General features: G+C 41.4%; 1 protein-coding gene across 1 annotated transcript; it reads left to right on the top strand.

Annotated features, from left to right (window-relative positions):
- The first annotated feature begins 746 nt into the window (after positions 1–746).
- KCNV1 (potassium voltage-gated channel modifier subfamily V member 1) lies at positions 747–9978 on the top strand. Its single transcript, XM_085317592.1, has 3 exons — positions 747–1247; positions 3094–3620; positions 9467–9978. The coding sequence occupies exons 1-3, from the start codon at positions 766–768 to the stop codon at positions 9976–9978; spliced, it is 1521 nt and encodes a 506-aa protein (XP_085173718.1). The 5' UTR covers positions 747–765.
- Positions 9979–14300: the final 4322 nt, after the last annotated feature.

The raw sequence follows: 14300 nt of genomic DNA, 5'->3' as shown, positions 1-14300 counted from the left end.
GGGGGGCTGGCACAGGAGAAGCCTGTGGGCAGATGGAGGGGGCCCACCGCGGGGCAGGCTGGGGGGCTCGGGAAGAAGGGCTCTGCGAGGCAGGCGGGAGGCAGGCTGTGGGGCTCGGGAAGGAAGGTGCTGTGGGGCGGGTGGGGACTAGCCACGGGGCAAGGCAGCCAGTGCCCAGCTCGGGGGTGGGAAGGCTGTGGGGCAGGTGGCCCSAGGGGAAGCGGCCCGGGGTGTGGCTGTGCCGTGCGGGTGAGGGACACCGCTGCTGCTTAGCGCAGCTCCTCACCCGCCTGCYGTTGAATGGCTTTAGGGCGCAAGTCAGGGACCGTCCTGCAGCCAGGGCTTCGTTTCACTGTGTTTTGTTCACACTCGGCTTCATCGGGCGCTTGATCAAGCCCTTAGAGATTAACGCTGCAGTAGAAGGGGCCTCACAGGGCGTCACTGGCAGATGGTGCCAGGCACTTCCAGTCGGCTGGCAGTGCGGAGAGGGCGAGGTGGAATTGTCTCAGGTATCATTATTACTTCTTTACCGTCACAGGTATAGGTAGTACTGAGCTGTTCAGCACCCTGTTTAACCTCTGTCTCAGATGGAGACATCTCTTGGAGGAAGCGGGGACGGTGATACACCCCTGGGACAGAAAAGAAATCATCCGAGAGTAGCACACTCCTAAACTGGCCCGGCCCACCCCCAGCGGGGCTATATTCTCTGCAGCTCTGTTGTGTTTTCAATCCAGGAGAGTGTGGGCTGCTGCTGGCAGCTACAGGATGAAGTCGCCTCCCTGCTGCATGTCTCTTTCTTCCCAAGCATCCCTGGAGGAACAAGGGAATAGCACATCCCTGGGCTCCCTGGACTCCAGTGTTTTCTCCAGCGAGGAAGAGCAGGGGCCCTTGCTTCAGAAAGTCATTCCCTCCTTGGACTGCTTTACTATCAATGTAGGAGGCAGCCGCTTTGTGATGTCCCAGCAAACTTTGTCTTGCTACCCTGATACCCGTCTTGGGAAACTGGCCGTAGTAGTCTCTGCTGCCCGGGATGTGGCCTCTGGCCTTCTCGAGCTTTGTGATGATGCCAACCTAGTTGAGAATGAATATTTCTTTGACCGGAGCTCACAGGCATTTCACTACATCCTGAATTACTACCAGACAGGGAGATTGCATGTGATGGAGCAGCTCTGTGCACTGTCCTTCCTGCAAGAGATCCAGTACTGGGGGCTCGATGAGCTCAGCATCGATTCCTGCTGCCGAGACCGGTGAGTTCTGGGAARAGAAGTGTGGGAGTGTGGGCTGGATGAGCTCAGTGGTGACTTCTGTTGTAGGGACAGTCAGGTGAGGGAGCCAGCAGTGTGGGGAAGGTGAGGTGGCGGAGCTTTTTTTTTTCCTTTTCTTAGGAAAAGAAAGAGGATAATGCCCAACACTGGATGAATTCAGCACTGAGATCCTACTTTAGAGGTGGATGGTCATAGGAAATGGGAGGAAATGTGCTGGATGAGATCACCATTGACCCTTACTTACTGTGAGGGGAAAGTTGGCAGTGGGGATAAGATGGTGAGAGCCTGACAGGTGGGTTAGAACCCACCTTCAGACTTGTACTGAAAGCTCAGAATGGAAAGGGACTTTGCCAAGATGAGAAGGGTTGTGAAAGCAAGAGTGTCATTGCTTTGGGTAGTATCAGGCAGAGGAGGTTGGAGATGGAGTCAGGCCTGGAGCCACTAGAATTTGGAGCCTCCCCACCCCACAGCTGCCCTTCTGGAGGATCTTCAGGTCCCAGCTGGGAAGGCAGAAGGGGGGTGGTCACCTGCCAGGCTGCGTGTGGGTAGCATGGCTCCAGGAGGAACCAACAGCCCTGATGGGAAGCATCACMCATGGATCTGGCAGCTTATAGGGAGGGGGCAGCAGCAGCAGAAACATGGCTCGCTGGAGACAAATTGTAACAGGCAGCTCAGAAAGGAGGTGGGTTTGACTGAACCACCCCCAGGATGTTTCTGTTAATTCTATTTGCAGTTAATATTTTTTTTCTTCCCTCCACCTCCTTTTTAGTATTACTGATTTATTTGTTAGTGTTGAGGAAATGAATTCTTTACAGAGTATGAATGCTATTTATTTAAAGCGACTTTGTCAAAATTATTAGAAGGAGAAACAAACAAGCCCACGAAAGGGTGTCGGACGTAATCTACTCCAGCATGGTCCAGTTATGCAGCTCGGAGAGCTGGATCTTAGTTTTGATCCCTTTCTTCCCTTCTCTGTGGTGTAACTGAAAGCTCCTACTTCTTTGGCGGTACGATTTGCTACACRCTTTTCCAGCATAGGCAAGGGTAAACATGCATTGTATGAAGGCAAAWTTGCCTAGCCCCTTGGTCTAAGGCTTGACATCTGCAGCAGTCAAGAAAGATGCATTTTAAAGAAAAAKAATTTTTTCATTGTACTCTAGGAATGTCCTTGTTTCATGAAAATGTTCCATAAATATATCTTTGCTCTAACAAAGCACTTAGCTATGCATTTAAAAACTGAAGTATTTACTCAGGAAAGATATTTGCACACTCTGTTGTGTAAGTATCTAAATATTTGAAAAAAAAGTAAGATAACATGTTTTGTCCTCTTAGCATATACTGATCAGAACTTCGTACATAAGCTGCACTGTTTTTATTATGCCTTTCCTTTTAGCGTTGCAGGTATATACCAGTGTAATAAAAATGCAATTTCTTTCATAAAACTGAGGACARTTTAGGAACTCATTATGCCAGGATTCTTTACAAGAGTATGTTCATCATGCACCTAATCCTGTAGACAACACTAGCCATATAAATAACACCCTAACAGAATAAATGCAGATCATATCTTTGGTCTGGTCTAATTTTATAGCAATACTCTGCACATACAAACTGTCACTGATGTGAAGTGGAGGAATAGGACTATCAAGTCAAAGGGAACATGTTATAGGATCTCAAATAAAATGCTCAACCACATGTTTGACATTAGAATTTTCTGAGGTCATTTAAAGTATATTTTCATCTGTGTTCTTATGCCTCACGTGGTAGAGGATAAGAAAAAACATATGCATGTCAGTATTAAAAATCTCTTCTGGGGATTCCTGGACAGGTACTTCAGGAGGAAGGAGCTGAGTGAAGCCTTAGACATCAAGAAAGATGCAGAAGAATTGGATGCCCAAGACGAAGAAGAGGACTTTTCTGGTAGCCTCTGTCCCAATGTCAGACAGAAGCTTTGGGAAGTTTTGGAAAAGCCTGGCTCTTCTGCAGCAGCCAAGACTTTCGGGACCCTATCCATGGCTTTTGTTGTTGTGTCCATTGCCAACATGGCTTTGATTTCAGTAGAGCTAAGCTGGCTGGCACCACCGCTGCTGGATGCTCTAGAGTACCTGTGCATTGCGTGGTTCACTGTGGAGTTTGTTCTGAGATTCCTGTGTACGCGGGATCGGTGCCGCTTCCTAAGGAGTGTGGCAAACATCATAGACCTCCTTGCTATTTTACCTTTCTACATCACCCTGCTAGTAGAGAGTTTATGTGGTGGGGAGAGCTCCCAAGAACTGGAAAATGTGGGGCGCATTGTGCAAGTGCTGAGACTCCTTAGAGCTCTGCGGATGTTGAAGCTGGGAAGACATTCAACAGGTACTTTCAGCCATGGCAGTGATACTTCTAGTTGTTGTTATCTATAACAGATGTCCCTAAATCAAGTCCCCCATTTTGTGTGTATTTCTTCCTAACCAATTTATGCAGTCTAATGTTAGCAATAATGTCTGATAGAAATTTTTTTTTAGACATCAATAATTGAATAGCAGTGGAGAATAACTTCTTCATTAACTTTTAGTTCTCCGTAAAGCCAGTGCATATTCTTTGCATAGAACATTTACAAAAAGAGATCCTAAAGTTGCACACTTTAAATCGTTCACCAGTGTTTTATTTGCAAATACATACTTGAGTTGATTCAGTTAGGAAGGAAGCACTGGAAAAAAATAAGTGACTGTTGTCCCACACTTTTTATATACTCAAAAGCCCTCTAATGACAGTTTGTAATTACCTAGCACAGTACATTTCATTAAAAGAGTGTGCAAAGTAGTATGTCATGATTTTATCTACGTTAGACTCCCAAAACAATCAGACTCTAATAGATAGAGAATGTTCCCAAAAAATTTGTTTAAATTAACCAAAGGCTTGATGGCCTTTCTGGCCATCTTAAACACGTTGGTATCTGTATGATGTGTTGAGAACAGCTGGGCGCTGCTCACTGAACTGAACTGATCTGCAGCACAGACTAGAAGTGCTAATCAGAGTTCACCCATCAGTAAGCGTGGGACCCTTCGTGTCCGAGTGCTCCCCACAGGTCAGGAGATGTACGGGTGAACGGCAGGCAGGAGATAGATGGAAGGTGGAGTGGGTTTCTGAGTGAGAACACTGCTGTTCACTCCCTCAGAGTAGTATAGGGAAGACATAAAAGATGAGTGAGAATTTATTAGAAGAAGTTGGAAAGGGTTAGTTTCCCCTCCCCTTTTTATTACTACCTCATGTCGTGTGCATACCTGGATATATGACACGGCCATAATCCCTCAATACCTGTCCATCCTGTGACGTTACCCAGTGCTTAGCATTTTTAAAATGACTTAGTTAACGTTCCCATTTAAACTGGTGCTGAATATGGCACTCACTCTGTTTGACAGGAGAAAAGTTCAGCTTCGAAGAATCAGAGCTGTAAGAGTAAATCATGGCCTTGGTCCCGTCTGATAAAATTAGCCTGTTCTGAAGATAGTGGTGATCACTCTTACATGGCATTCAGTGCAGTGCTTCCAGGGTTCCCTGGCATGATGGGAATGAGGTGATGTTTCCATTTCATGGAGGACACTCCACCCTCTTTGTGAACTGACCCCGCTCTGGTGGGCAGTATAGTATGAGACAGCAGCCCAGCATGTGTCTCTCTATTTTTGTTCCGTTGAAGTGAGGTGAACCCGCCTACCGATGGCAGGGAGTACCCTTACAGCTCCCAAGCATGTTGATAGTGGTTTGGGAAGTGTCTTATCATAATCCCCTACTGCAAATCATGTCTGTTTTGGTGCGTAACTGATCCTTAGAAAGCAGTTGAAAGGAGGCTAATATGATCTAATCTGTCAATGAGTTTGGTTTGCTTCATTATAATTTTATTACAGTAGACACTGATAACAGTTCCTTTGCAAGAGACYCTGCCACCCACTTTTTACAATAGCTGTAAACAGTAATTTGTTAACAGTTGTTGACAGCTGCTAACATCAGGTGTACTAACTTTCAAATATAGTTCAGACTTTTATATCTATTTTTAAAGTTAAATTCATTAAAATATTACCACATCAGTTTGTATCATGAGTGCCGTAAAGAGTTTAGTAAATTAATTGCCATGTTAGGTAAAAGAAATCATTTAATTCTTTCAAAATCCAGCTTCCTAATCTGAGAATGAACTTCCATCTTTACACTGGAACTAAAAATACCAGTTTTAACATACAGAATTAGAAGCAACTAGAGTATCATTTAAACAATTCAGAACAGCTTTGCTATCACTGTCCTTGCTTCTTTGATAGTTCAGGATTGCTAGTCGCTTAGGCTTAGAACACTAAATCAAATCTGGCAGTTTCTGTATCATTTAAATATAGAAAGTCACAGTCTCAATCTTCTCTCAGAGCAGATGCTGCTACTAAGAAAAAAATTAATCATAATGATTAAAATAGAAAAATACACTAACAGATCTGAAGTCTGGTTTCTGACCATTAGAGGTATGTAGTAGAAGACAATTTTGATAATACAGTTCTAAACATATCCTTAACTACAGTTACTAATATAAGATGGACCTCTCTAATTATCCCACACAGCCAGCATCCTGCTTAAACACACATAGTCTTGATAAATCCCAGGGTTTGGGGTGGGATTCACACCTCTGCTGCTGTCCTGCCTTACTTCTGGCAATTTAAAACTGCCTCCCAGTGAGGCCTCTCTCTGGCTCCTGCACTYCTGGACCAGGTGAGGCTTAATGCATTACTCTCGTGAGTTTTGTATGGCAAAAGAAGCGTGAGAGCAGAAGAAATGCTGCAGCTTTGAGCATCTGTCAGAAAATATGTGGCTGCAGTCAGCAGCCGATCACTGGGGCCTCACATGCTGGCCACTTAAAGACAGAGACATGGCCAGACACAAGCAGGACGTTGTCTCTATAATACTTCACAGATTTGCAGCAAAGCAGGATCATAACAGGATCCACTGTTAAAGATAAAAATGGATTAGGAAAAATAATCAAGTTATTCTTTTTCCTTTATGGCAAATTAACCATTTTCATGGGAAAAAAGATAAAGAAAAAGAAGATTCATTTCTGCCCCTTTGAAAGCTGAGCTCCCTAATAGGAAGGTATAGATAGAGATACCTCGGTAATTTTGGTGTGAATGTTAATTATTTATCCAAAGTGCTATAGTTTCTCAAGGAGCGACTGAGGAATTAGCAGTATCCCTGTGTAGAAACTCTGTTGCTARAGAGTGAGTAGACTCTTTTGAGATAATGAAATAGTGGATTTGAATGGCTACAGGAATAGATGAACCTGCATTTTTTTTGRTGCTCCTCATTTGTTGCCTTCCCTCTGTGGCCATGTTTTGTGTGAACCCTTGATGGTCCCTCTCTGAGACTTGTCTGTAGAGTGAATCAGTGAGAAGAAGTAGGAGGCGAGCACCTACCTTGTGATGGCAGTGGGACATACATTTGAGAGAAGACTGTAGTGTTTGTCAGGATGAGGTGCCTCTGGATACGTAAAAGAGCAAAACTTGAGCACTTTACTAATTTTAATGGCAAAAGTAGAGGACACCTGCGGACTTTTTCTTGCCTTCATGGCCAGGTTTCCTCTGATCTGTATTGAAGTTCTGTGTCTAAACTGAAGCTCCTGAAAACCAGTCTTGTATTTTCAAGTCCCTTTGGGTAATAGAGAGATAGAAGTCGATCGGAGTAGCGGGAACGCCTCACCTGCCTCCCGTGCAGGCCTTCAGGTCCCAGGCTCGGGGCTGCAGGCCTGCTTCATGCTGGTGCCACGCTGGCGTTGTTACAGCCTGCGGCCTTTTCGCTTTCCAGCTCCGTACCAGCACCAGCTCTTACAGCTGCTGCCACGGAGGTCTCAGAGGGAGTCATCAGGCTTGCTGAGGTGTCCGTGCTGGCATAGCCCTAGTCTGGCTGGCTGCTAGGGTTCAGACACATCATTTTAAAAATTTATAATATAGGATTATTCTTTTGAAGAATTATACGATAAACCCTGATTCCCACTTAGAATGTGCTGTAGAGTCCAGTAAGTGGATTAGTAAGTTCATCTGAAGAAGTCTCCGAACTTTATCCAAAATCATTGAGATGGAGAACCACCACGTCACTGATAATTCATTCTAGTCATTTCTCGCACTCACCGCAAATTTTTGTTTTGTTTTTAACTTCAGTATCTAAGTGTTGTTTCTTCCTTTGGCTTTAGCAAATTTAAGGGCTATTTAGTAACTTTTTTTCTGATAATCAAGATAGTTCTTTAGTAGCTGTTTTTCTTTTTGATACAGCTTGAGTTCTTGTTTTTCCAGACACTGAATCATTTTTATTATACTTTTCTGCACCTTCTCCTGTTTTTCAGTATCTTTTTTTGAGGTAAAGATAGAAGAACTAAGAATAGTGAAAATAATTTCAGACTCCTTAGCAATCAGGATAATTAATTATTGGAAAAATATTTTACTGAAGGTTTCATCAATGCAGTGCAAAGAGGTAGCAGTCACTGCTCTTTTTCTTTCTATCCCTCCTTATGCCCTGTTCCTGTCTCTTCCTTTCCTGGTTTATATGAAAGTTGAAAGTTTTTCACTTGCTCTCAAGATCCACTACAAGAGGCAACCTTTGGCTTTTACAGTACTCACTTATGCTTTAAGAAGAAGTGGTACCAACAGTTTTTAATTGGAGCCCCTTGCTCATAGGTCACTTGAAAGGATTTTGTTCTGTCTTGTTCAGTATTAATTTTTACAGGGCAATGAATGATATTAGCTTCCTTGGAATATGAGAGTTATTTGATCTGGATCCTTACAATTGTCATATACGCAGCTTTTGCACTACTTTAGTCTTAGCCAGACAGTGTATTTTCGTAATGTGAAGGCAGTTGTATTAATAGAAAAAAGGATTACATTTATGTCTTATTCCCCTCCTGTTGCAAAATTAAACTATTTCATTATAATAAACATTGTAACCAACAGGCCATAGTTACAGTAACATAAAACCTGGATGTGATTAAGCCCTTAACTGGAGTGGATAGAAGAAAATACTAAAAAAGAATTATTCTCTACAGACTCAAGTAGGTAATTCCACTGTCTGCTGTACATACACAAAACCTTTAAAACCCTTTGTTGCTGAAGGGAAAAAGAAATAGAGCCAAAAGGAAGAAGAAAATTTTATTTTTTCTTTAGTCTGAGATTATGAAAGTAAGGCACATGAGATCGCTAATTTCTCCAGTGGGCGCATGAAGTCTGCAAGCAGAAACAGAGCTCTGCTAAGTTATTTTGCAAACACTGGTTGAAGTTGAAGGGTACCCATGAAGGGTAATTTGTAAGCATTAAATTTTCTTCCTTCCATAACGAAAACGTAGCACATTTTTAAAGAATAAGATTAAGACCGCTGTGTTTGCCAGCGGTCTGACTTGAGGCAGCACCTCTAAAAAGAATGTGGGAGGTTGTGGAAAATGGTCAGCTGAACATGAACACCCTGCCCAGGTTGGGCGTGATGGGACTGATGCAGGACATCAGGGAATTTACAATACCTTGTTTAAATTGGGAGCTGCTGTCACCTCCAGTTTTGGCACAAGTGCAGCTGCTGCTGAAATACAGTGCCTGTTTGGATGGCTGTGATTAAAGAAGGGTACCATAGGTTGGGGGGGGAAGTTCAAAGAGAGTCTATGAGAACTTTAAAAGGATTGAAAACGGTCCTTAGCAAACAACAAGGTGTAGGGTAACTGAACTGGCTCTAAGCACCCACCTGGGAACGAAGGTTTACAAGAGAAGGCTACTCAGTCCAACAAAAAATAACAAAGGCTGGAAAGTAGAAGCTTGTCACATTCAGACAGGAAATTGGGCACAGATACTTCCAGTGTGTTTTTAAATGGATAACTTTTTAAAAATTGTGCTAGCTCCTCCATCATGGTCAATTTTAAAACCAAATTTAGATAGTTTTTCTAAATCATACGCTGTCATTCAAACAATAATGAGAATTCCATGTTCTGTGTTATGGATAGTCAGATGATGTCAGTGGTTCAATCTGACATTTTAATCTGCTTCTTTTTAAATCACATTTTCCCAATAATAGGAAAGACTAGCATCCCTTTTTCTTACAGCATGTTTAATAGTGGCCAAAGCAAAAGCATGAGGCAGTCAGCTTTCAAATAACAGACATTTTGCCAAGTTATAAAGATGACTACATGAATCAACTTGTTGACAGCATTTCTTGTCTTTCAGGCTTGCGGTCTCTTGGAATGACCATTGCACAGTGCTACGAGGAGGTTGGTCTTCTGCTGCTTTTCCTCTCTGTAGGAATCTCTATATTTTCCACTGTGGAGTACTTTGTTGAGCAAGGTGTGCCAGGCACAACTTTCACAAGTGTACCTGGCGCTTGGTGGTGGGCAACAACCTCCATGACAACTGTTGGTTATGGTGACATTCGACCAGACACTACCATTGGTAAGGTGGTGGCCTTTATGTGTATACTGTCAGGAATACTAGTTTTGGCTTTGCCAATAGCTATAATAAATGACCGTTTTTCTGCTTGTTATTTTACACTGAAGATAAAAGAAGCTGCTCTTCGGCAGCGTGAAGCTTTAAAGAGACTCACAAAGAACTCATCTAGTGACTCGAATATCAATGTTAATTTGCGAGACGTGTATGCACGCAGTGTCATGGATATGTTAAGGTTAAAAAGCAGAGAGAGAGCAAGTACAAGGAGCAGTGGAGGAGATGATTTTTGGTTTTGACTTTAGGTTATTTATCATTGTATAACAAATCGACTACCTTGACAATGTAGTATTAAGCATCTCTTATTTTTATTATTATTTACCACATAGTGTATTTGCTTTTCAAGCTGGAGTTTTACTTACTTGGACAGGCTGAGATAACCAGTATATATAAAATGCAGAATTCAAAATATAGAAGCCCTCAAGGGGCTCTGAAACCTGTCAGGTTGTCTATGGATTTTATGTTCTTGCAAATGTATACTAATAAAGTATTAGCCAAAAATATGATGGTGTTTTGAATTTTAAAGAATTATAAGATTTATACTTAAAAGGGGAAAATGAAAGTTAAAGAGATTAAGAAAAATATGAAAAGGAGAATCTAAGGGAGTAAAATGTTGAATACATTTATGATGATATTCTTATTATGAGACACATTTTGGCCCCCTTTCTTATTCTCATCTATATTTGCATGAAAAAAAAAAGGTTACTGCAACCGGGAGGAGCATTTCCTCATTTCAAGAGAAACAAAGACACATGGTGGGTATCAGAAGATGGATGAAAGTAGTAGCAGATAAAAGATATGTAGCAAAGTCTAAAAATAGTTATATTATAGGTTCCATAATTCAGATCATCCTCTGTAATTACTGTAGAAGTTGCAGGGTCTAATACCACCTGTGCAGCAAAGAAGTCATTTACAGATTAAATYTGACCCACACCCTCACCTCTCCCATGACTTACTTGTTTAGCTAAGCATGCCCTCAGTTTTAGAGCATGTTAAATTTAAAATCTCACTTTAGAATGTGCAGTATTAATAATAAAGGAGGAGAAAAAATTGTTAAGAAGAACTTTGTGTTTAAGAAGAGCCATTGGTGGATATCAGAAGAAACAGAAATGGTGAAAGATAGCAGGCTACTAGTTTTTATCTCTCTAGTGAAAATCAGAAGATACTCATTCTGAGTAATTTAAATAAATTAATAAATTAGTAAATATTTTTACTCAAGCATTATTAGAAAAATCATTCATAAAATCTTATGTTCCAACAGAAAAAATGAAAAATTACTGGATGAGACACTAAAGCTATTGCAGTAATTAAAGCCCCAAATTAAAGCTATTTTTTGTTATTTCACACCCCTCACCTGTTCCTTGTTATTGTTCTTAGCAAATGAAGTTTTACTTTAAACTAATTTCATCATCCTCAACTAATACATTGCCACAGTATACATATAATTCAACAGCGAATTCAAAACAAATTATCTAATTTCATGTTTCTTATTGGCAATATAAGCACAACTATTATTTAGGTTGGACTTAAAATTCAACATACTCACTAAAAGGAGACATCTGTTAAGTCCAAATTATGTAATTTGATGAAGTATTTATTTATTTAAAAGACTTTCTGTTGCCTTTGAGAATGAATGGGTGGAATAACCTGCTTTCCATTAACATCGAATTAATACTTGTTTTGAAACATTAGTGTATTTTCCTTCCATTTATTATAAATGATGTTATAATACAGCAAGTAAAATATAAAAAGGTTTCAGCCTGGRTATAAACTGAGTAGACTTTCAGCATAAAACTTTTTTGATTTGTCAACCGTTATCAGTCAGTATTTGGATTTGGTAACAAAGCAGCAGCTGCAGCGGGCGCCTGGGCCGCACAAAGCCAAGGGACACCGTTGGAGACCAGAAGAGCTTGTCTTGCTCTCCCCAAAGTTGTCTAGGTGTGAAAGTTCATAGATCAGCCGCATGGTCAGTGTTGCACAGAGATCAAACTACATTATCGCAGTGCTTCGTCCTGTCCGAAAGCTTTGTGAAGCCGTGACAAAACTCCYTTTCATGTCCAGGAGACAAAACGGATTCTCCAGTGAAAGGTTTAATGCGGCCAGCTCTAGGTTATTATTTCRTAGCTTCTTGGAGCAGGATGTCTCTCATGCTTTAGAAACTGTACGGGCTGTTTCTTATTCAGAAGTCGTTCTAATTATAGAGAATTAGGAAGAGGCTTTTGTTGTAGGAAGGCTGTTTTGTAATGTCTTTTGTGCTTTCTTGTACAGCATCTGATGTCTGTTTGAAAAAGGAAATGCAGTTAGATGACTGATTCTCTGTAGGGAAAGGCTGTTTTTACTGCATCCTGCACTTTTTAAGAAGGACGCAAAGGAAAGAGAGAAATGTTCTGGGATGAATCAGTTTCACCAGTTCTGGAGATAAAGTTTCCTAGAAATGCCCATGAGCAAATGTGGCTGAGAATTTACTCAGTACTTGCTTAGGCTTCTATTTTCAGACCCCTTAATTTTAAATTCAAAGTCTCTCCAAGAAATGTTTGTCAGTCATGTTGTTTATGAAGGACAGATCTCTCTTACTATGGGCTGAGACTAACAAAACTGTATTGCAAATAAAGGTGAATTCTGAATTCAGCTCTTACAGACAGAAGGACCAGAGCATTCATTTGGAGCAACAAACAGTACAGAACATTAAAACTATAGGCTGGTGAGGCTACACCATGTACTTACCAGCATAGATTTGGAAAGTAGCTGTTAGCACTAAGTCACCAAATTAAGGATATTACTATGCTAACTTTAGAATATCACACTGAAGGTGAGTGAGAAACTATCTCTTCTGCCATCACCATCCAACAGCAGAGATGACAGAAAGGATCATGTGTTAGAATATCAGTAACATTAGTTGAAAATTCAGTGTTTTGTCTAAACCATTAAGTACTCTTAAAGCTGTCAYTGAAGGATAGATGGCTACTAAACTTGTAAACAAACCTGCACTAATCTTGATTTACTAGTACAGGAAACAGTAGTGGTCAAAATGCAGTATCATAGACTACAGTGCAGACTAATAATCTGAAAAWTTTTGTTTGCCAGTGTTCTGGGGTGGCACTGGGTTGAGGACAGTGTGGTCAACACCACCAGAACTTTATGAGCATAGCTAAAATCTTTCTTTGTCTTTCTCCGTGATAAGAAGACCAACAGCATATTGGGCTGGATTGAGAAGGGTGATGCCAGCAGTCAAGGGAGGTGACCCTCCCCCTCTACTTAGCACTGGTGAGGCCACATCTGGAGTGCTGTATCCAGTCCTGGGCTCCCCAGTACAAGGGATACATGGGCATACTGGAGCGAGTCCGGTGAAGGGCARCAAAGGTGATGAAGGGACTGGAGCATCTCTCCTACCAGGAGAGGCTGAGAGAGCTGGAACTGTGCAGCCAGGAGAAGAGAAGACTGAGGGGGGATCTGATCAATGTGTGTAAGTACCTGATGGAGGGAATAAAGGAGTCAAAGCTAGAGTCTTCTCGGTGCCACTGAGACAGGACAAGGGACAATCRGCACAAATTGAAATATGGGAAATTCCATTTAAACATAACAAGGACCTTTTTTTTTAACTGTAAGGTAATTGAGCACTGGAAGAGGTTACTCAGAGAGGCTGTGAACTCTCCATTGCTGGAGACATTCAAAGGCTGAGTGGACACAGTCCTGCTTCCCCTGCTGTAGCTGTTTTGGCCTTAAGCTGGGGGAGTTAGACCAGACAGTCTATAGAGATGCTTCCCTGCCTCAGCTGTTCCATCATTCTGTTATCTTCRTCCCAAAACTGATAACCCTGAGTATAACCTGTTGTTAGTAAATCAATAAAAACTACAGTCTTGATTTGATATAGATCATACAGGTGAAGCAGTTTTTCCCTGCAAAACGATTTTCACTGGCTAACTGAGCTTTTGAGATTGGCATGTGGCTAATMAAGTTAAACACAAAAATGAGCACATAGGAGAAAGTTATGAAGTCTTTTACAAGATGATGCCMTTTTTTCTGGTTTCTGACATAACTAAGTATTCTCATCTTGTGATTATTATCTTGATAATGAAGAACTTACTTACATTTTTCTCATTTTGTATGCTATTATCCTCTCGAACCTCTATTGAGGTATACTTGCAAATCTACTATAGAATTTTCTGTTGAAATTTCCACCATCAAAAAAGCATCAGARCAGCTGTTGCTGAAGCCTCTGGTGCTTAGTTTTCTTTGTTCATGTCGCATAGGCTAACTGCAGAAAGGGTAGAGCAGTGCAGGGCTTAATCGCACCTCTAATTGCAGAAAGGGGTCCTCGAAACCTCTGAGCACTTGAAAACTGCACTCACTGAAGATAAGGCCTAGAGTCAATAATCTCTCTAAGACTGAAATGCATTTTTTCAGCTGTAATCTCTGACAATTAAATTTGTCATTTTTTAGGAGTTTTAACCAGTCCTGTAATTATTACAGCTTTGCCTCTTAGTTAAATATCGATATTATAAAATATAAACATCTCCATAAACAGTGAGCTAGACCTGATGAGCGGCCAGTGATTAAAACC

The sequence above is a fragment of the Rhea americana genome, unplaced genomic scaffold (assembly GCF_003343005.1).
Source record: "Rhea americana isolate MKP2758 unplaced genomic scaffold, rheAme1 scaffold_0, whole genome shotgun sequence".
Taxonomy (NCBI): Eukaryota; Metazoa; Chordata; class Aves; order Rheiformes; family Rheidae; genus Rhea; species Rhea americana.
Note: the sequence above shows the minus strand (reverse complement) of the source record. Positions and strands in the feature narration are given on the sequence as shown.

What these genes read in the sequence shown, in the direction of transcription:
- KCNV1 (XM_085317592.1), top strand. Translation starts at nt 766, where the DNA reads ATGAAGTCGCCTCCCTGCTGCATGTCTCTTTCTTCCCAAGCATCCCTG. An exon ending in GATTCCTGCTGCCGAGACCG is followed by an intron (nt 1,248 to 3,093) that starts GTGAGTTCTGGG and finishes ATTCCTGGACAG; the next exon opens with GTACTTCAGGAGGAAGGAGC. An exon ending in GCTGGGAAGACATTCAACAG is followed by an intron (nt 3,621 to 9,466) that starts GTACTTTCAGCC and finishes CTTGTCTTTCAG; the next exon opens with GCTTGCGGTCTCTTGGAATG.